The sequence below is a fragment of the Capsella rubella genome, unplaced genomic scaffold (genome assembly GCF_000375325.1).
Source record: "Capsella rubella cultivar Monte Gargano unplaced genomic scaffold, Caprub1_0 scaffold_6, whole genome shotgun sequence".
In the NCBI taxonomy this organism is placed as follows: Eukaryota; Viridiplantae; Streptophyta; class Magnoliopsida; order Brassicales; family Brassicaceae; genus Capsella; species Capsella rubella.
The window spans coordinates 16,491,359-16,509,798 of record NW_006238918.1 but is presented as its reverse complement, the minus strand read 5'-3'; the positions used below and the strand labels follow the sequence as shown (position 1 = coordinate 16,509,798).

Genomic DNA, 18,440 nt, shown 5'->3' with positions numbered 1-18,440 from the left:
CCAATAGCCCGCTATCACTTCTTTTTTTTTTTTTTCTGCATCTCTATATTAGTAAAAGAGAAGTACAAAATAGAATGCGGGTCGGGTCAAAATTAAAAAATTAACCCGATTGAAACAATTGGATACTTCAAAATTGGATATTAAAATGGATTCGGATACATACATCGGATACTTTCCATATCTCATTTTAGGATTATATTATTTCCATAAATAATTTTAGCATTTCCTAATATTTATCTAACTAATTTAATAGAATATATTAAAAACAATTATCATTCTTCTTTCACTTTTATTTGATCTTATTTTCAATTTATAATATTATACTAAATATGAAAAATGTTTAAACTTTTTTTAACTTTTTTCGCATATGTTGCAATTTGAATTTTTCAAAACGGACATATAATACTCAATTACACTCGGTTAAATATTTTGGACAATGATTTAAAATCATTATAAGTATGACCAATATTAAAATCATTGTTACATGAGCATATTTAAAATTTTAAAAAGTTTCAAAATATTATAATAAAAAGGTTCAAATATATAAAAAAATTAGATTTAAAATAGTAAAACTATTGTTTTCAATACATAAATGTAAATTTGGAGACTTAAGTTTTATTGATAAAATATTATATATCGAACTACGTAAATTTTAGATAGTTCACGGATAGTTTTCTAAAATCACAATTATAATGGTAAAGCGAGTTGTGAATAATGTTTTTACGATATGAATTATGTTACGGGTTGGTCCTTAAAAAAATATATTGTAGTATGTAATTTTTACGTCTATTCCTACTTTTACTACAAAAATGGTCAAACTGAATAATTTATCGATAAATATTATTTCGTGCTATAAAATTTTCACCCTTTTTTTAATTGTAGCAAAACTCAATATATTATTATTCACTCGCTTTTTCTTTTTATTATTTTATTTAAACTTATTTTTTTGGTAATCTATTTAAACTTATTATACAAATATATGATTCATTGTAATCGACTGCACTGTAACAAAATTAAAATTTAATATATTTTAATTCCATAAATTTTTTTTTTTAGTAAGAGATTAGATAAATTATTTTTAATAATCCGTTAAAATTTATATATAAGTAATTATTTCCCCCGCGCTATAGCGCGGGTCAAAACCTAGTATCTTTACATTTAACACATGCTCAGGAGACAGGAGCAAAATGATTTGTCGTTATAAATATAGCCCAAAATATATATGCACAGACTTTCAAGAATTATTAAGTATATATTTTGCTTTGTTTCTTCGCGTGGATGCATGTTTTATTAATGTTTTTTTTTTTCTTTTTTTGGGCGTACGTACGTAGTTGTAGCGATTTAATTTGAAACAAAAATACACAGCAAACTCAGAAATGGTATCCAAACTATAATTTTTGATTGGCCAGTCGACCTAGATATAACATATAGCTGAATTATGATACAAAAGAAGTAAGTTTCCACACACCTTTTGTCTGGTTATATAGAACATGCATGCATGAAGGAGGCTTAGGAGACGATCGACGGCGAAAGAGAAAGAGCTAGCGCAATGCATAATGTTGATCGGTGTGAATTACTTTGACTTTGCTATTTGCTACATACATATGATAATCCCCTACACCAACTTTCCCCTAGCTAGGGATGAACCCAACATTATTGTTTCTTTTATAATTATCTCAGTTTCCTTATTTTCTTTTGTCGTCAATATATTGTTTTATAAAAACGTCTAGCTAGCTTCTCTATAATTTCAAACAAACAAAATAAAAAATCTGTGTGGGGATGAAAATACCGCGTTGTTTATAAGCTGACTTGACTTGTAATTAGATAAAGCAAGAAAACAACAAAAAGAAAAGAAAATAAAAAGCCAAAAAGAGAAACACAAAATATTAAAGATAAGAATTAAGAAGAAAAAAACATGTAACGATTGATGATATTCTAGGACATGATCTAGATGAGTTTAGTTTGGTTTATATGTTTATAAAAACAGGCATGCATGCATATAGTGATATAGAGATGGAAGATAATTACACATATATATATGTACGTGCGTAATCTTCTTCTGTTCTGTGTATATATATGATCTAACATTAATAAATACTCCATATCTACATACGATGGTATGTTGAGTTTGCTTTTCTAAATATATATATATATAGACTAGGCAAAAAAAATAAAATAATAATAATAATAATAATAACTTGTAAAGTGAATGAGAGAGGTTGAGGAGAAGATATGGTGGGCAAGCTTGGCATCTACAAAAGCTGAGATAGAGATTGAAAGATCGTAAAGATTGAACCAAAAGCTTTGTCTCATTATATTAATTATTCAATAATAACATAAACACTACAGGTAAGAAAAGAATTTTGCTATATATAATATCAATTAAAAATAAAACACAGTTTTTTTTTTAAACTTTTGTTATGGACACAAAAAACACACCCATCATGTTCAGAGACCCTCGATCGCTCTCCACTTTAAATTAGTTATAACCTTTTATAGTGGGTCAGAATTACATTACGATATATATATATATATACTAATTATTACTCATTTTTTCAGGTTCAAATCTCTCTACATTCTATATGTACTATTCAAACACATTAATTTGGTAGTATGTAACCTGTCACTTTGGAATTTAATTAATCAACATTTTGTATTTATTGACTCTTACTTACATACATTATATATATAGCAAACTAATATAATTTCCTCTCACTATTCTAAAACTATATATGCATGGTGGTTATTTCGGTGCAGAACTTTGAGTTTCATCATTTTGCTTTTCGACACATAATCCAGAAAGTGACAACTTTTTTTTTTGATCACCAAAAGTGACAATTATATATCGGAAAATAAATAAACTCGTACCAATATGAATATAAATATGTAATTAAGAAGGATATGGTTGAGGTGTTTTCCGATATATGTGATATCGACTGTTCAAAAGTCCGAAAGTTTGTAAGAAATGAAGGACAACCACATAAGGTGATCTTATGTGATTATAAATGATTGTTCTTAAAATAGTTGTAAAGACTGAAGTTGTAAACTCTCGATTACATTTAGACTCAGATTAGATTTCATTCCTCTTATATATAAAAGACGATATTCTTAGGTTTTACGTTCATCTCGATTGGAGACCGAGACTACAACTTGTATTGCTGATTGATAGGTTATCCGTTTGTTGTTTTTCTCTGCATAATTCACATTTGGAAAATGGTTTGCCGCGATTTGTTTTTCAGTTTTACTATATGGATATCAAATGTGCGTGTTACGTTTAAATAATTAATATTGATCTCATCTCCCTCCTACATATATGATACGTAGTACCACTCTGAAAAGGATCGAGGATGCATGCATGGTACGATCCTATCGTCCGGTAGTTTTTCCTTGTATCATATTGATGCCAACGTCCAGAAACTAATAGTTGGAAGTTTTATTCGCATAACGTCATTGCAATATTCGTAGTGCTTGTGTATGTGGTTTATGATTAAAACGCAATAACAACTTATAAATAATAAAATATATTTAATAAAACAGTGGAAATTAAGCTGGAAGACAGAGAGATATTTAGTTCGTTAAAAGAGTCTGATTATAAAATCTCCCTAACTCCTAGGAGAGTCTTTCTTGGAGACAAAAGTACTAACTTATAAAAAGAAAACATATAACTCGATTAGTTGAAGGACAATAAAAGACACGAAAAGCTGCCTATTTTATCATCATTTTACTTTTTTATAAGCAATGAATAGCCAATTGTTGTTATTCGTTTCTTAAAGATATATAACACATATTATTGTAAGTTTGTAACCCAACCAAAAAAAAATAAAAAATGGAAGACAAAGAAAGGTGGATAACTTTTTTTTAATATGTATTGACCTTTCATATCAAGAGAAAGATGCTTCGATGCTCCATGCTGATATATCATGGTTTTTACGGGTTTATGGTCATGATATAAGTCTTATTTTATAGAGCTTTTCTAGTGTTTTCGAGTATTTTTGAGTCATTTCAGGATTAGGAACTATTTGGCATGGATTGGAGCTTTTTGGAGCTTTTTGGGAGCATTTGGAGAAGATGTGTCGAAGGAATGTACCGGGAAAGCATATTTGGTGTGAGTGTCGAGCGTCACAACTTCTGGTGTCGATCGACACCAATATCTGACGGAAATTGAATTTCTCGCTTAATTGAAGTTCAGAAGATTTGCAGATTCGGCCCAGAAGTTTCCCTTATTTGCAATTAAGCCCAGTTCGTGGTTAAGACATATATATTGAGTTTTTAGGGTTTTGTTAAGACTTAAGCTTTATTTTGGGAGAGAGAGAGATTTGTAGAGAGTGAGGAGAGAAGAATCAAAACCTCGTTCAGAGAAGATTCAGAACTCCTTTATTTCTTCTATTACTTTCTTTTATGATATCTATTTTATTCATGATGCTTGTTTCATTCACCATGTCTGAGTAGATCTCTTGTTAGGTTTAGGGTTTTCAAAGGAATTCATGAATTGTTAGGTTGTTAGATTGTTAGGATTTAATCAGTAGAGTTCTTCATCTAGATTGTGGTTAATTTGTTCTAGAGTAGTGAAAGCAACCTAGAATCTGATCTTAGGTTAATTGGTAGACACGAAAGTGTTATTGATTTCCTGAAAATAATCTAGATGAGCAGAATACCTATTCGCAAAGAGATTTGGTTTAGGGATTTTGTGAACTTATCAAACCTAAATTAAATGCATGTCTTAAACTTATAAATTTGCAAAGAGATTTGGAATTTAGGGTTCTAGACATAGATAGTCTTTGCAACGAAAGTTGATTGATTATAATTTTGTGATTTGAGTTCAAGAACGGTGCTTTATAAATCCTGACAATTATTTATTTGCAATTCTGAATTTCTGAGAATATCCCGAGCCTAGCGTTTCCTCATTATTGTTTTATAACCAATCTTTATTTTAATTTGCTGTTTTTATTTGATTTAAAACCTGCTTACTTAGCTTAATTTAATACCGAATATTTATTGTGTAATCTTTGAGTCTCTGTGGATTCGATCCCTAAGTACTACATTGATCTCTTAATTGAGAGAGTAGCTCAGGGCAAATTTGAGCCGATCACATGCTGCCATTTAAAAAATATAAAATTAGACACAATATAGTAAAATATAGTAAATTTTTCTGGAATGTATATATTTGTGTGTATTCAGATATCTCGAGGAAAACACAAAATATATAGTTTTGATGTCTTGAGTATTTGTTATCTATAAACACCAAAATACAATAGGAACTATTTTATGTAGTTTACAAATAAAATACAGTCGATCGTATCCAAGAGTATATCAATTAGATGATTTCCTAGGAACCACTAGAATATTGATTGAATGGTAACATACAGGTGGAAAAGTAGTTAATTATGAGATTAGATCCTAATGTTGTGAGATTACATCAAAAGTAATAAAATTTTTAGTAAAGTCTAATATATTTTTTGCTAGACCTCCTCTGGACCAGTCAACGTTTCTTCTACATACCGTCGGCGGTCGGGTTTTTAGTGGGAGCAAGAGCGCGCGTGACCAAAGACTTTAGTTGTGTTCTTCCACGTTGGCATGTGTATATGTATAGATCTAATCTACTACAGTACATTAGTTTGTTGACAAGAAACTGAGCCGTTGATCATCTCTCACAGGGAAACGACACATATGGTCGTGGTGCCGTACACGTGTTAGAAAAGACCGATCACGACCGTTCTTCGGTGGTACCTGCTTCAGGACACGGCTTTACCTGTCGAAAAACTCAAAGGACTATTAACTATTTCAATCACAGACTCCAACCAAGGCTTATTACACAAGAGACAATACCTTACTGCTCCTTGTCATATGTTTCACTTTACAACCCTGTTTATATTATTATTAATTTAATAACTAAAATCTTTGTCTTCTTTACCTCTATTTCTGCAACTCTTATTTTTTCTCCTTTTTTGCTACTCTTATTAGGTGATTGGTTCTTTTTTGCAACTATTTTGTGCAACTCTTATTAGTGTCTTTTTCGATTTTATGCTTAGTTGATTGGTTCTTCGTATATATATATATTTTTAATGAAATATTTCTGTAGAGAAATGCAGTTAATCTGTAAAGCGAATGGCCGCATTATGTATGTAAAGTAATGCGTATGGACCATTTAATTTAGAAGAAAAAAAGCAAACCTTTGTTTCTACAAAAAAAATATATAAATATAGAAACGGCGCACACAAAAATAAAATGTTATTGTTATTGTATTGTGGACCAAAAAAAAAATTATAATAATAATACAAGAAGACCCATGTGACATCATGGAGACATCTGTATGTTGTTATATATAATATAAAGAAAAATAGACCATCGCAAAGACACAAACCACTTTAATTTTCAAATAAAATATTATTTTGTTAACATTTTATTCAAAAAAAAAAAGACACAAACCACAACAAAACTCTCTAAGCATTATATAATCATAAATATATATATATATAAATCACAATAATGAGCGAGCAGTAGCTTTCTGCCTCGCATCAAAATCATCACCCATTCATTTCTTTTTAGATTATTTATGACTACAAAACATAAAAATTTGAGCCGACCAACCAAGGCACCGCAATGATACTGGATTTGTTTATGATTTTTAAGTGTGTTGAATTATCACACAATTAACTAATTAATTATTCACTCACAAATTTATACTAATATATTTTTGTGAAACCTAAAAGAAAATAAAAAATTGAATTAAAAATAGTGCCATCGCACTGATCCAAATAAAAAATCGGAAACTAAAAATATGTCATTAGAAATCAATTGATTTAGATAAAAGAAATGTTTTAATATGTAATTTGAATCTCCGGCGGAGTCAGGAGGAGGAGGAGCGACATCGCCAGGCTGAAACCCCGACGAGTTCTGTCCTTTGCCAACATAAGATAAGAGAGTTATGTTTCTTCTCGACGTGAAAGCCTCTCACCGGCGTCCGTTGGACCAAACACTCCGCCTGAGACTCCGTGAAGTTACTGTGCGCCACCGCCGAGAACCCCATCTGCAAAAACATTGCTTGCCACGTCATCGTCGGCCTTTCCATCGGACGGCTACGATCCATCACGAGCTTCTCTATCTCCGGCTGTATCAGAAACCTCTCGATCTTCTGCATTGCTTCGAGGTTGGCGTTGACGGCGTCGAGGGATTCCAGGAGGGCGCCGTGCGAGTGCAGCGAGTGGGCCAGCTGTTGCGGGAAGGGCAGATCCGTCCTCTCGCATCCTCTGTCGGAGCAGACGATGATCGTCGGAGATAAATGCTTCACGAAACGGAGGACCAAAGGCAGGTGCGAGAAGGACGCGGCGGAGATATTGACGGCGACGGCTTCTTTCTCCGACGCGCTAGGCCACGAGATAGAGCCGAGGAGGTCTAAGCTGAGAACTTGGATGTCGAGGGAGATGTTGATCTCAGAGGCGAAGTGCTTGAGATTGTCCTGAGTGAAACCAAGTTCGAGCTGGTCGTGGCTCGCCGGAGAATCGAAAACGGTGATCTTGAGGGAGAGGGGAGCGGCGTTGTCGCGGAGGACGAGCTCCTGCATGAGGGAGGCCCATTGGCCACCGTAGCCGATGTCGAAGTCGACGATGTGGAGGCGGTGGAAGCCGTGGAAGGACTCGAGGAGGGCTTGGTTGGAGGTGAAGTTGGCGAACTGGAGAACGGGAGAGATCTCGGAGAAAGATTTGTAAGCGGCGATCTTGAAGATGAGCGAGTAAGGGTTTAGGGTTTGGGAGACGTTGTGGAGGAGATTGCCGAGAGCCTCTTTGAAGTAAAAGGCTGCTCTTTCCAAAGGCTTGCCGACGGGTGAAGAGAGCTGTTGATTGAGCCGCGCCAATATCCCCTGAGCTAGACACGTGTCCCCGCCGCTCTCCATAACCTCTGCTGCCTTAACCAGCTGCTCCGTTATCCCCATGGGGCCTGGGTTGAGCCGCTTTGCCGGTGGATGGCCGTAGTAGATGGCCGCCGGATTCTGTGTGTAGTGAGTCTGGCTTTGGTTGATCAGAAGCGGTGGAGCTGAGTGGTGGTCTAAAGCGAATCCGGCGTCGACGACTCCGAAACCAGGTGGTGTGTAATCAGAGTCTGGAAAGGTGGGAGACGTTTGGAGGATGGTGTTAAGCTCAAGAGAGGGATCTGTGGAATCTCCCATGATGAGTCTGAGAATGCTCTGTTCGTGGTCATGGGGGGTTTGCTCCCAGTCACCCAGCACAATCTGTCCGCATTGCTCATCGGTGGTGGCGTCGCAGCCGCCTCCGATGGCGCTGTTACCGCCGTGAGAGGAAGACACCGTGGAGGAGGAGGTAGGGCTTCTGAGGGCGTCCAGAACAGAGTTAGGCTCCGGAGCGGGAACTTGGACTTCTTCTTGCCCACCTCTGGATTTGCGGCGGCTCAAAAGGGGGGAGGGCGGTGGTTGGGAGAAGGAGGAAGACGAGAAAGAAGAGAAATAAGAAATCCCCTTCCCTTGAAACTCTTCAAAGGGTAAGAGCATTGCAGACTTGCTCTCGATACCTTCTTCTTGGTCTTCTTCTTCTTCTTCTTCTTCTTCCTTGTTGTGTCTTGTCTTGTGGTGTGGTATATTTTGGATGCGTGCAAGATATTAAAGTGGCAAAGTGGGCTTCTCTCTTTCTTTCTCTCTCTCTCTCTCTCTCTCTATTCCCTTTTCCGTTTCTTGTTTTGCCTTTGCAAATTTTTTTAAGTATTTAATAGCAATTTTAGTATATTGATGGATGAACATGAGAGCTTCCCTTTCACAACTACAACAATATTGTTTCATCTTTGCTTTCTAAAGCCAACATTGTCTTCTGTTCCAACCCCAATCTCACATCGCGCGCGTGTCTTTGCAACGGAGAGGACTTGGACTATATTTTCTTTTACTATCGTTGTTCTCTAGCCCTAGTGATCGATACAGCACTAATATTTGAATCAAGTTGGCGTGAACATGTTTTTTTTCATGAGTAATTTCCTTTTCCAGACTATCAATCGTCGTGCAAAGTTTAAGAATTAATAAGTAATACTCCGTTCGATGTCAAACAAAAAAAACTTCGATAGAGTTTATAAATCTTGATCGTCGGGTTACAGTCATGTGCATAAGTCTGCCAATAGAAAAATGGACATTTTGATTCAATTCACTCCAAACATTATCTGAACCGGACTGTTTCTCCAAGCCAAGGGGGGAAATTTCGAAAATGATATAATTGAACGGCTAATAACAATAATGTTTATACACAAAGCTACGTGTGGCTATATGATCGACCAGGATGTAACTAACACGATTTTTTTTTTTTTTTTTTTTTTTTTTTTTTCATTTTGGCCTAGCTAGTGTAGCCACAAAGATGATTAAATAAATTTATTTACAATACAAAAAGTATTTCCATGTTTGATGTTGTACCGTGTATGTTTGCATGTCACATACATTGAGGATGTTTATGTTTTCTTGTAATTTGTTTTGTTTTCATATATTAAACTTTGTGGTTTACAAACTGTATTTGGGGATATTGTTTTGTTTTATTTATAGTCTTGTTTTTATCTCAAAGGTGCTGTCCTTATTTCCTTGTGTGTGTGTGTGATCTTTGTCATCATAATATCAATTGGGTGTTTTAGAGTTTGGAGTCAAAACTTTGGACGATCGATCATATCAAAAGAACCAATCCATATTGTAGAAGCTAAGCAGCGCTAAACCACACGTATATAAGAGTGTGCTTGCTTGCCTTCACTAGTTAGTTTTGTTTCTTGATATGGACATTGATTTAGCCGACTAGGTCATACATAAATCTAAAGTCTAAACCAAGTGGTGAATCTATTTCCTGGAATTGCATAAGAAAAAATATCTGTTTCATTTTCTTGTTTTTTAACGAAAACGAATTATCCTATACCAAGTGGTGAATTAATGTTATAAGTTAAAGAATAATATATATATATATATACACTTTATTTGGTTCATCTTTATTGAGAGAAAAAAAAAAAGTGATTAAAGATCTGTGAATGAGGTTTCTTATGTGACAAGTTAAATGCACGAGACGAGAGTGATTGAGAAATAACGAGGGATAGTCCTTTATCGAGCAGACAATGGATGAATGTAGCAAGTCACCAATCACCATATATATATCTACCAATGGAAATACCCTAAATATATCCACAAATGAATAAAATCAATCAGAAACAACAAAAATAATCTATTAAAACAAAAAAAAAACAAATGAGAGGTGGGTGATCAATTTTGTAATGAATACCGACAAATGCTTAGTTTTCATTATACGCAAAATGAAAAAGCATTTATTTTCTTATGCATGCAAATTGCACACCATTTCTTATGCGGAGTATGCAAAAAAAAAGAAAAAAGCACAGTATTCAGTTTAACATTTTTCCTGTAAATACATGCATCAACACATTTCAAAGTCTCAAGATATATTATATATCAGATGTAGTGGATATGTTAAGAGGATACTGTATATAGTTATGTGATAGCTTCGTGGGGATGAAGTAAGTGGTGAAAACATGTTCTTTTCTCTTGTCTCAAGGCACCCACCCACCCTTCATCAGAAGCAAACACCCAACCCCACTCAGTTGGATAGTAATGAGAATTATACATTTATTATATATATACAACTCTCCAAATCGTTTTAGAAATATTACAGCTTATTTTTATATGAACAGAAATCATGATTTGCCATCATTAGAGGAAGAAACCAAAAAAAAAAGTCAGCTAAATATATTATAAATTAAAAATCCTATTAAACAAATAATTAATCTATATAGGGGATGAGGTGTTAGAGTTTGTATGCATGTAACTATAAAAATGATTTTGCGTCGTCGTTCTTTTTTGTATTGGATTTTAGGATAATGATTGGATTAAACAAAAGTTGATCAATTATTGTTATTAGGACTTAGGAGATCACATGGGGCTAATAGGAAAGATAGACAAGATCTCTTCTATCTCATTAGACCCAAAGTTACAATAATTATGATTAATAAATAAACCAACCAAGATCGGCCGTAAGTAATTAACAATACACCACCACAATATTATAAAGTTGGTAAGGACATTTCTCCTCCTAAATAAAATAATACTATTCTTTACTGCTTCTTTAATCATTTATCTTATGTTTTTAAGATATTAGCTAATCTAACCCTCATTTTGACAATGACAGCACTTTATCACCAAATTACACACTAAAAATTTTACAATCCAGTCTCTTCGATATTTTGTTTTCAGTAATATAATTATGAATGTAAAAAATCCCAACTTCTGTTGGTCTCGAACCCGGCCCATATAGTTGAGTCTGCATCGTGCAGTTCAAATTACCACACATTTAGTCCATAGGAGGCCCAAAATAAGAATTGATAAAGAAGGACAAGTTAGAGATGGTCTGATCATCGTCTATAACTTATTGCATTTGTTACTACTCTCAATCTTTGTATTCGATCGATTTGGTTATCTGTAAGAGTCCTCTCACGCACGATAATTTTTAACCAAAACATATAACATCTTCTTTTTTTTTTTGCATCAAATTCAACAGTACAGAAACAATCATTTGACATGATATGTAATAATAATTGGGTTCAAGATCAATTAGCAGACGAACCCCTTAGGAACATTCTTGCCACAAGAGTTGAGAACCAGACTGAGAGCAACAGGAACTTTGAGCGGAGAGACTCCGAGAAGGCTGGTTTTAAGGGCAGTGCAGAGACAAACGGCGGCTTCAAAGTCAGCTAAACCTTTGATGAGTGAGCAACACTCCTTGCTCGGTGGTGTGCCGATGACCTCATAAACCAGACCTAACCAGCTCCCACACACTCCAAATTTGAGCGTGTCCCTTGGACATTTCATGGCGGCTTGTTTTGCGGGAGGGGGAGGGCATGACTTGACGGCTGGAGGGGGAGGGCACGGCTTGGCGGTGGCTCCCGGTGCAATGTGACCAAAGAAGAATGTTATGTTGAGGAGCAGCAAGATGAGAAGCCATAGCGAAGCTTTTGAGGTACCCATTAGTTTTATCTTGAATCTATGGCTATGGGATACCGCTAAAGAAGAAAAAAGAAGAGAGGCCTCAACTATACTTTGATTTCTTTTCTTTGTTGGTGGATTTATCATTGTGGCTTTGTGGCTGCAATTGTTTGTGTTATCTCTATAGTTTGTTTCAAGGTCTTTTGTCTTCTTCTCTTAATTTGATATCTTGGGAAAATCTTTTCCGATCACTCAGAAATTACAGTTGTTGCTGTTCGACAACGACATATAGTCATCATATCTTTGAAAATATAATATCTGGTAGCTTTTTTATCCATGGCGAGATTTAAGGAGTTGAGCCTTGGAGAAAAAGTTAGAAGGAACACATAATTAACCTGTAAGTAAAACCCCTTGGAGAAGAAGCAAAGGATAAATAAAAGACGTCGCTCTATCTATCTATATATATTAGAGAAACCCCAGTGGTCTTCTTAAGACGATAATCTAAACTGGTGGGTAAAACAGAATGGGGTTGATAAGAAGCTACTTCTCCTTCGTCTGCGGAACCATCAGCGGGATTTATATAGCGCAGAGCTACAACGTTCCAAACATAGAAAAGGTGGGTCAAACAGTTTACACCATGGCCAAGCAGATGGAAGAGAGATACCGTAAGACAACGACCAAGTCCAGGGAAGATTTCCAAGACGACTAAATAAACATATGCTACTGTCTTCTATTTTCCAGTTTGTATGATAAATTTGTTATTTTACTTCCAAGAACATTCTTTGTTTTCTTGATGAATCTGATTTGATTCCAATCATAACAACACGATTCTTCATATCTTACTACAGCGTCAAAAGTGTGCTTATAAATCAATAACAGTCACAAAATCACCCTGTTCCTGAGCTACAGCTACTGATTTTACAGCTTAAAAATAATTTTTTTTAAAAAAAAACAACTCAGAATTTTAAGAAATCTCTGGTCAAAAATATATATATTTTTCTTTTAAAATAATAATAAAAAATGTTTAGAACTTTGGAAGAATTGATGATTGAGAGGACGATGAAGCTAACCCCACAGAGTCTATGTCCGGTTGAAGATGTAGCCAATAAAGCAACCAAGCAGACCAACCAGCAGCATCAACGCCAAGGAATGACCGCCCGACTGCTTCGTGCTCGATTCTCGCCTCAGCAATTCCTGAGGTGCACAATTCCTTTTATGAAGGAAGATTTTATAACAAAGTAGATTGAGCAAGTGAGCTTGTTTCAGCGCGTACCAGTTCCTGTCGAAGCAGCTGACTTTGTTGGATAGCACTAGTTTTCTCCTCGGTCAATTTGGAAATCATGGACCAAGCCTGAGGCAATACAATGGTGGTGAGATTATAGAAAGAAAGAGATGCAAACTAGTAATATAGAGAAAGGCAAAAGAAAGAATGTGATGTAACCTCAGAAGATTTCTCATTTGTCTCTTCAAACGTTCTGGACACCTGAAACAAGAACAAGCATATGAAAATTCGGAAACGGGGATATACTAGATAGATAGATATATCAAAGAGAAAAAGAAGAAAACAAACAAACGTCATCAAAAAGAGAGGTAGATTGAGAGGCAATGTCGTTGAGGGAAGGCCTAGGAGAGTTGCCTTCTTCAGAACCTTCAGGGACGGGTGAAGGAGGATTGGCAGGGATGTAAACAACCCGCAATTTGAAATCCTCAATAACTCGACCCGCCTCCTTGGTGAACTGCAAGGAAGAAGAAGAAGAAGAAGAAGACGCACCAACAATATCAATTAAAAGAAAAGAAAGGGCAAAGCTTTGAGTGAGATTCGAGAGAGAAGGAGAGACCATTTCAGCGAGGACATCTTTGGAAGTAGTACCATCAGAGACAATAACAGTCTGAACAAGGAACTTGTCTTTGCACTGCATATCAAGAGGTGCCTCTTTCTGGGCTTGCATCGTCACTGAAACATTTTTTATTAAAAAAGTAAACAACAATTTCTTAAAACCAACACCAGTAGACACAAAGACCAAAGGAGAAAAACCTGTAACATTGCAGGAATCACCGGGTAAGACAACACCGGTGTTCGGACGGACACAGTACTTGCGAGGATTCGTTGTTTTCACCTGGTTTCATTTCTTATTTTTGGTGAGTGTTTTGTCACCAGAACAAACAAACAAAACAAAAAAAACAATGATCTATCAAACAAAACAAAAAAAAAAAGGGGCAAAGCAAGATCTGCTGCTCTGAAGGAAGACCTTAAAAGCGACACATTGAGTAGTCTTATTGGTCAATTGCATCGAACACGAACTTTGCTTCTTCAACTCAACTTCACACCCCAAAACCAAAAATGAGAGAATACATTTTTTAATCGGAATTCCAAAATCGAAACCGAAAACCAAAACATCAGAAGAAGAAGGAGAGAGCTTACAAGGGAATTTGAGCTCTGTAGGATGGATATTCACCAGATCTCCGGTTGTCATGATGAATTGATGATCACCCCAACCCTCAACCCTCACGATTTTTCTTTTTTGATTTAGGGTTTGTGAAGGTTGTCTCTACTTTACAATTACAAAAGTTTTGATTTTGATCAGAAAGGAAGACGATATCAATTAACACAAAAACTAAAAAAAAAAAGAGATATTGAGAGCCAAAAATGGTATAAAAGTATTTTTACTGTGTGTAGCAGCTTCATCTTTATTCTATTTTTATTTTTATTTTATTTATTTTTCTTTCTGTTTGAATAGATTGTTTATGACTGAAATAAGCCCAACAGCAAAAACAAAGCCCATCATAATATATTAAGTTTTATCATCAGTCTTATGTCACTTTTTTATTGGGTTTCATAAAGCCCAATGGGTTCCATCAGTCTTTGTCACTTATTGGGCCTCGTGGCTCGTTATGCATTTTCCCTTCTTCTATTCTCGTTTCTTTTTTACCTAGAGTATTTTTTAGAATTCTTTTCTTTCCCCCTTCTTTCTTCCCCATACATATATTAGTTTGTTTTATCAACTTCGAATTTGATATCATCATCATCATCATCATCGTCATCAATTCATCATCATCATCATCATATATATATATACATATAGTAGTAATAAAAAAAAAAAGACATTTTCATATATACAACAAATGCATGTATCGGGGTGAAGCCTTTAGCTAACTAGCTTCAGCCTTAATTACTACATACTCACTCAGACTCGGTACTGCTTTCTTTCATTCCAATGCGAACAAATTAGCTCCCAAGATTAAAAAGCGAAAAAGTTTCCTGATCGATCGATTATCATCAACATCATAATAAGTTAAGTTTTGATAGAGCTGAAAAGTAGCCACAATATATAAATAATTTGAAGCAGAAATAGAAAGATTGGAATTGGGGAAGTAGCAGCAGAGGGAGGGTAGTCTGGTCCTAATTATAAGGCAAAGGAGGAGGGTAGCATGCACGTAGTTAATTATGGGTAACCCCAACATTGGCAGCTGAGCCGTAGAACCCTTCTCTACTTGATCCCATCATCACATCCTCTCCTTCCTAAACAACAAAAAGACTTCTCTTGTATTAGCTTAGCTTTTTTTTTTTTTTTTATGATCGATCGAGAACCTCTTGATTATATTAGTATATATATGTCAACATTATATATACATATGGTAACCTACCTGTTGGCGCACGTTAGCCTTCTTGGTTGGAGGATGATCCGCCATGAGACCAAAGTGTATGTGAGGGAAATGAGCCCACTGTTTCACCACATTATATAGGATATGTATATTTCTGTTACAAGTACTGCTCAAATTGGAACTATATAGTATAGATGAATAGATATATGCTAAAGATTTTATCTTATAATAAAAAAATAAACATTAAAACTGGTCAAAAATATACGTCAAACCAGCCTAATTAAATGTATATTGCTCTTGGGGACTTTACTGAACGAAACCCTAGAGAGTAGATTCTGAGGCTAGTAATTCTAGATAATGGAATATATGCATGATAGCTGGACAAAGCTTATAGTTTTAATAATCAGCAGTAAAGTACATATATAGTAGTAGCTCCACAATTCATATATCAGTTTAATGTATTATTGAAGTCGTCATATCGAGTAAGTATAAGTAGACAGTGTATCCAGCATACATATTACATACTCGTTTCTAATCTAATATGTATGTTTAATTTATGCACATAGACAGACTATAAATAGAGCAAAAGAGAAAGAAAAGAGTAAAAAGAAAGAGAGAATTAAAAGTGTAATAGAAAGAAAGAGAGAGAGAGAGAGAGAGAGAGAGAGAGAGATGTACGTTTTTGGCAGCAGCACTGAAGGCCTCTCTGTGGCTGATATCAGGGTTGCCTGCCTTTATACGTTGGATCTCCTCCCTGTCGAAATTTATTAAAATATCTCTCTCTGTCAGTCACATCATTCTTCTCTTTGGGCCAAATTGGTTTAATTTAGGAAATGATGATTCAGTTATCTCCTTATTAAAAAGCAAATTAAGGAATATATACTATAAACAACACAATTAATTAACTACTCACTTGATAAATCGGTTGTAAGCAGATGGTACTCTTTGTCGCTTCTCCGGGGCTGCTTTTCCACAAACAAACAAACACAACATAGTCAAAATATAAAATAAAAATTTTAAATCCAAAAACATTATTTATATATTGTGCCTCCCCAAAATCTATTTTAATTATTAAAAAAAAAACTCAAAAACAAAAATAATTCAATAAAGATAACGCATCTCTCTCTCTCTCTCCCTCTCCCTCTCACTTTGCTCGTTATCATCATCACTTCATCATTATCTTTTTTTTCCTTAACGATCTATCCGCTCCAAACATCCATTGGCGTCTAATAGGTATAGCTAGATTTCCGGGGGATAATTAACATCATATGACTTTTTCATTTTTTTTTCCTTTTCTCCACGAAATTGTTTTCTCTCCCCCAAAAAGAAGAAAAGAAAAGATATGCATGTCTGCGGAACCCAAAATGAAATCAAAACTTAGCCAATCCAAAATGGGAGAAATAAAAACACAAACGAGATTCATTCTTTTGGGGTCTATGTATGAAACGAAATACGAAATTAATGGATAGGGTTTTTGTGAATTTATTAGGGTTTGTTTTCTTTTTCTATGTGTTCTTGGTATGATGGAGATCAGATGCTGAAATATAGAATAAAAGATGGAACGTTACGTCTATTGGCTGGTGGTGGCCGAGGCATCTCCTGCAGATGATGATCCACTCTTCCGTTGCGAGTCCCCATTGCCAAAGACTCGTTTGGGTGGTGAGCTCCACCGTGATGATGGCTCATTATCATGTTCATGTTTATATTCTGCCCTCCGCTTCGCATCTCCTCCTAACCAAATGAATATATCATGATTACTATTATAAAAAAACTTATAACAAGCTAGTAAACCAAACTTGTTTGATTTGTTATATAAACCCTAGCCATTCCCATTGCGGATTGTCTGTATGCAACAATTAAGGGTATCCATGATTTTAAAATCTAGCATGTAATGCTAACCAAATTGAACGTTTTTGGATTGAGTTTCACAATTATGCGTTTCTCGAATAGCCCTAGTTTTTGTATTGAAAAAAAAAAAAAAAAAACCTAGTTTGTTTGGATGAATAAAATTGAGATGTACCAAAAGATTGGGGGGAGGAGGAGGAGTAGGAGATATAAAAGAATGGCCAATGTTGGAAACGGAGGGAAGAAGAAGAGCTCTCATGTTCACAGCGACCGACAAAAGATTTGAACAGTGTCCGCATCTCACCGTCACCGTCTTGAACAAACTACTCGGAGGAACACTCACCTGCCCACATCACACATTAATTCATTAATGTGAAACCCTAGTTAGCTAGCTAGAGCTAGATTAATAATTGATTCCATATATATTGAGATAAGAATACGAATATACAGCAAGGACAGTGTCGCAGAAGTTGCAATGGACGTAACAGAGCTGGTCCGAAGATGAGATGTGGTCCGGTGGATAAGCTGGAGCTGAGGAGGACGACATGGACATGCTCGACATCGACTCTTTCTTTTACTTTTCTTTTCTTTTTCTTTTTCTTTTTTTTTTTGTGAAACAAAAAGGGGTAAGAGAAGGGTTTGATTTGATTGAAAAGATATGACTGATCGATAGAGAGAAGTAGATCCTCCTTCCACCACACTTTTTGACAATTGTGTGAGTGTTGGGTGATGAGCAGTACCTTATAAATGTTTAGTACTTCTCCAGAAGTTGAAGCCCAGAGAGAGAGAGAGAGAGAAGAGAGAAAGAACGGTGGAGAAAGTAGAGGAAGATGTGGTTTAGAGAGAGAGAGATTTTCTATTTATGTAAATATGAATTGGGACACTGTGTACCTAAAACAAAATGGCGACATGTGATGTGAAGACTGAAGAGGCCATTGTAGAGATAAGCTGCTGCGTACCTGCATTTTCATTTAATTTACTACCTTTTGAACCGCGATTTTTCTTTTTCTCATTCCAATCCATCCTCTATACATTT

The 18,440-nt window shown here is 35.3% G+C and overlaps 5 protein-coding genes across 9 annotated transcripts; 1 reads left to right on the top strand and 4 right to left on the bottom strand.

Moving 5' to 3' along the window:
- Positions 1–6,709: 6,709 nt before the first annotated feature.
- LOC17881556 (scarecrow-like protein 6) lies at positions 6,710–8,825 on the bottom strand. Its single transcript, XM_006287358.2, has one exon. The coding sequence runs from the start codon at positions 8,501–8,503 to the stop codon at positions 6,848–6,850; it is 1,656 nt and encodes a 551-aa protein (XP_006287420.1). The 5' UTR covers positions 8,504–8,825; the 3' UTR covers positions 6,710–6,847.
- Positions 8,826–11,474: 2,649 nt separating this feature from the next.
- LOC17881631 (putative lipid-binding protein At4g00165) lies at positions 11,475–12,202 on the bottom strand. Its single transcript, XM_023781116.1, has one exon. The coding sequence runs from the start codon at positions 12,101–12,103 to the stop codon at positions 11,585–11,587; it is 519 nt and encodes a 172-aa protein (XP_023636884.1). The 5' UTR covers positions 12,104–12,202; the 3' UTR covers positions 11,475–11,584.
- Positions 12,203–12,347: 145 nt separating this feature from the next.
- LOC111830083 lies at positions 12,348–12,798 on the top strand. Its single transcript, XM_023781117.1, has one exon. The coding sequence runs from the start codon at positions 12,480–12,482 to the stop codon at positions 12,663–12,665; it is 186 nt and encodes a 61-aa protein (XP_023636885.1). The 5' UTR covers positions 12,348–12,479; the 3' UTR covers positions 12,666–12,798.
- Positions 12,461–14,588, bottom strand: LOC17881766 (vesicle-associated protein 1-3). Of its 4 annotated transcripts, none has more exons than XM_023781113.1 (8): positions 14,379–14,588; positions 14,206–14,276; positions 13,992–14,073; positions 13,531–13,910; positions 13,398–13,439; positions 13,230–13,307; positions 13,027–13,150; positions 12,461–12,547 (listed from the first exon to the last, which is right to left on the bottom strand). In XM_023781113.1, exons 1-7 carry the CDS (start codon positions 14,428–14,430, stop codon positions 13,037–13,039), a joined length of 819 nt encoding a protein of 272 aa, XP_023636881.1. In that variant the 5' UTR covers positions 14,431–14,588; the 3' UTR covers positions 12,461–12,547; positions 13,027–13,036. The 4 variants fall into 4 exon arrangements, with proteins under 4 accessions (XP_023636881.1, XP_023636883.1, XP_023636882.1 ...); XM_023781115.1 differs by lacking the exon at positions 12,461–12,547 and having other exon boundaries at positions 12,800–13,150; positions 13,531–13,692; positions 13,795–13,910; XM_023781114.1 differs by lacking the exon at positions 12,461–12,547 and having other exon boundaries at positions 12,800–13,150; positions 13,531–13,692; positions 13,795–14,073.
- A 607-nt stretch (positions 14,589–15,195) lies between these two features.
- On the bottom strand, positions 15,196–18,367 carry LOC17883345 (axial regulator YABBY 3). Of its 2 annotated transcripts, none has more exons than XM_023781269.1 (7): positions 17,853–18,367; positions 17,580–17,747; positions 17,128–17,290; positions 16,473–16,524; positions 16,238–16,313; positions 15,602–15,679; positions 15,196–15,476 (listed from the first exon to the last, which is right to left on the bottom strand). In XM_023781269.1, the coding sequence occupies exons 1-7, from the start codon at positions 17,964–17,966 to the stop codon at positions 15,396–15,398; spliced, it is 732 nt and encodes a 243-aa protein (XP_023637037.1). In that variant the 5' UTR covers positions 17,967–18,367; the 3' UTR covers positions 15,196–15,395. The 2 variants fall into 2 exon arrangements, with proteins under 2 accessions (XP_023637037.1, XP_006288552.1); XM_006288490.2 differs by having other exon boundaries at positions 16,473–16,521; positions 17,853–18,363.
- Between the last annotated feature and the right edge of the window lie 73 nt (positions 18,368–18,440).

Bases quoted from the DNA above. Each gene is read 5' to 3' on its own strand.
- LOC17881556 (XM_006287358.2), bottom strand. From the start codon at position 8,503: ATGCTCTTACCCTTTGAAGAGTTTCAAGGGAAGGGGATTTCTTATTTC.
- LOC17881631 (XM_023781116.1), bottom strand. From the start codon at position 12,103: ATGATAAATCCACCAACAAAGAAAAGAAATCAAAGTATAGTTGAGGCC.
- LOC111830083 (XM_023781117.1), top strand. From the start codon at position 12,480: ATGGGGTTGATAAGAAGCTACTTCTCCTTCGTCTGCGGAACCATCAGC.
- LOC17881766 (XM_023781113.1), bottom strand. From the start codon at position 14,430: ATGACAACCGGAGATCTGGTGAATATCCATCCTACAGAGCTCAAATTC. The intron at 14,277-14,378 runs GTAAGCTCTCTC...TGGGGTGTGAAG, and splicing joins TACAGAGCTCAAATTCCCTT to TTGAGTTGAAGAAGCAAAGT. The intron at 14,074-14,205 runs GTCTTCCTTCAG...AAATGAAACCAG, and splicing joins CTCAATGTGTCGCTTTTAAG to GTGAAAACAACGAATCCTCG.
- LOC17883345 (XM_023781269.1), bottom strand. From the start codon at position 17,966: ATGTCGAGCATGTCCATGTCGTCCTCCTCAGCTCCAGCTTATCCACCG. The intron at 17,291-17,579 runs GTACATCTCAAT...TCATTTGGTTAG, and splicing joins CTCCTCCCCCCAATCTTTTG to GAGGAGATGCGAAGCGGAGG. The intron at 15,477-15,601 runs GTAGGTTACCAT...TTTGTTGTTTAG, and splicing joins AGGCTAACGTGCGCCAACAG to GAAGGAGAGGATGTGATGAT.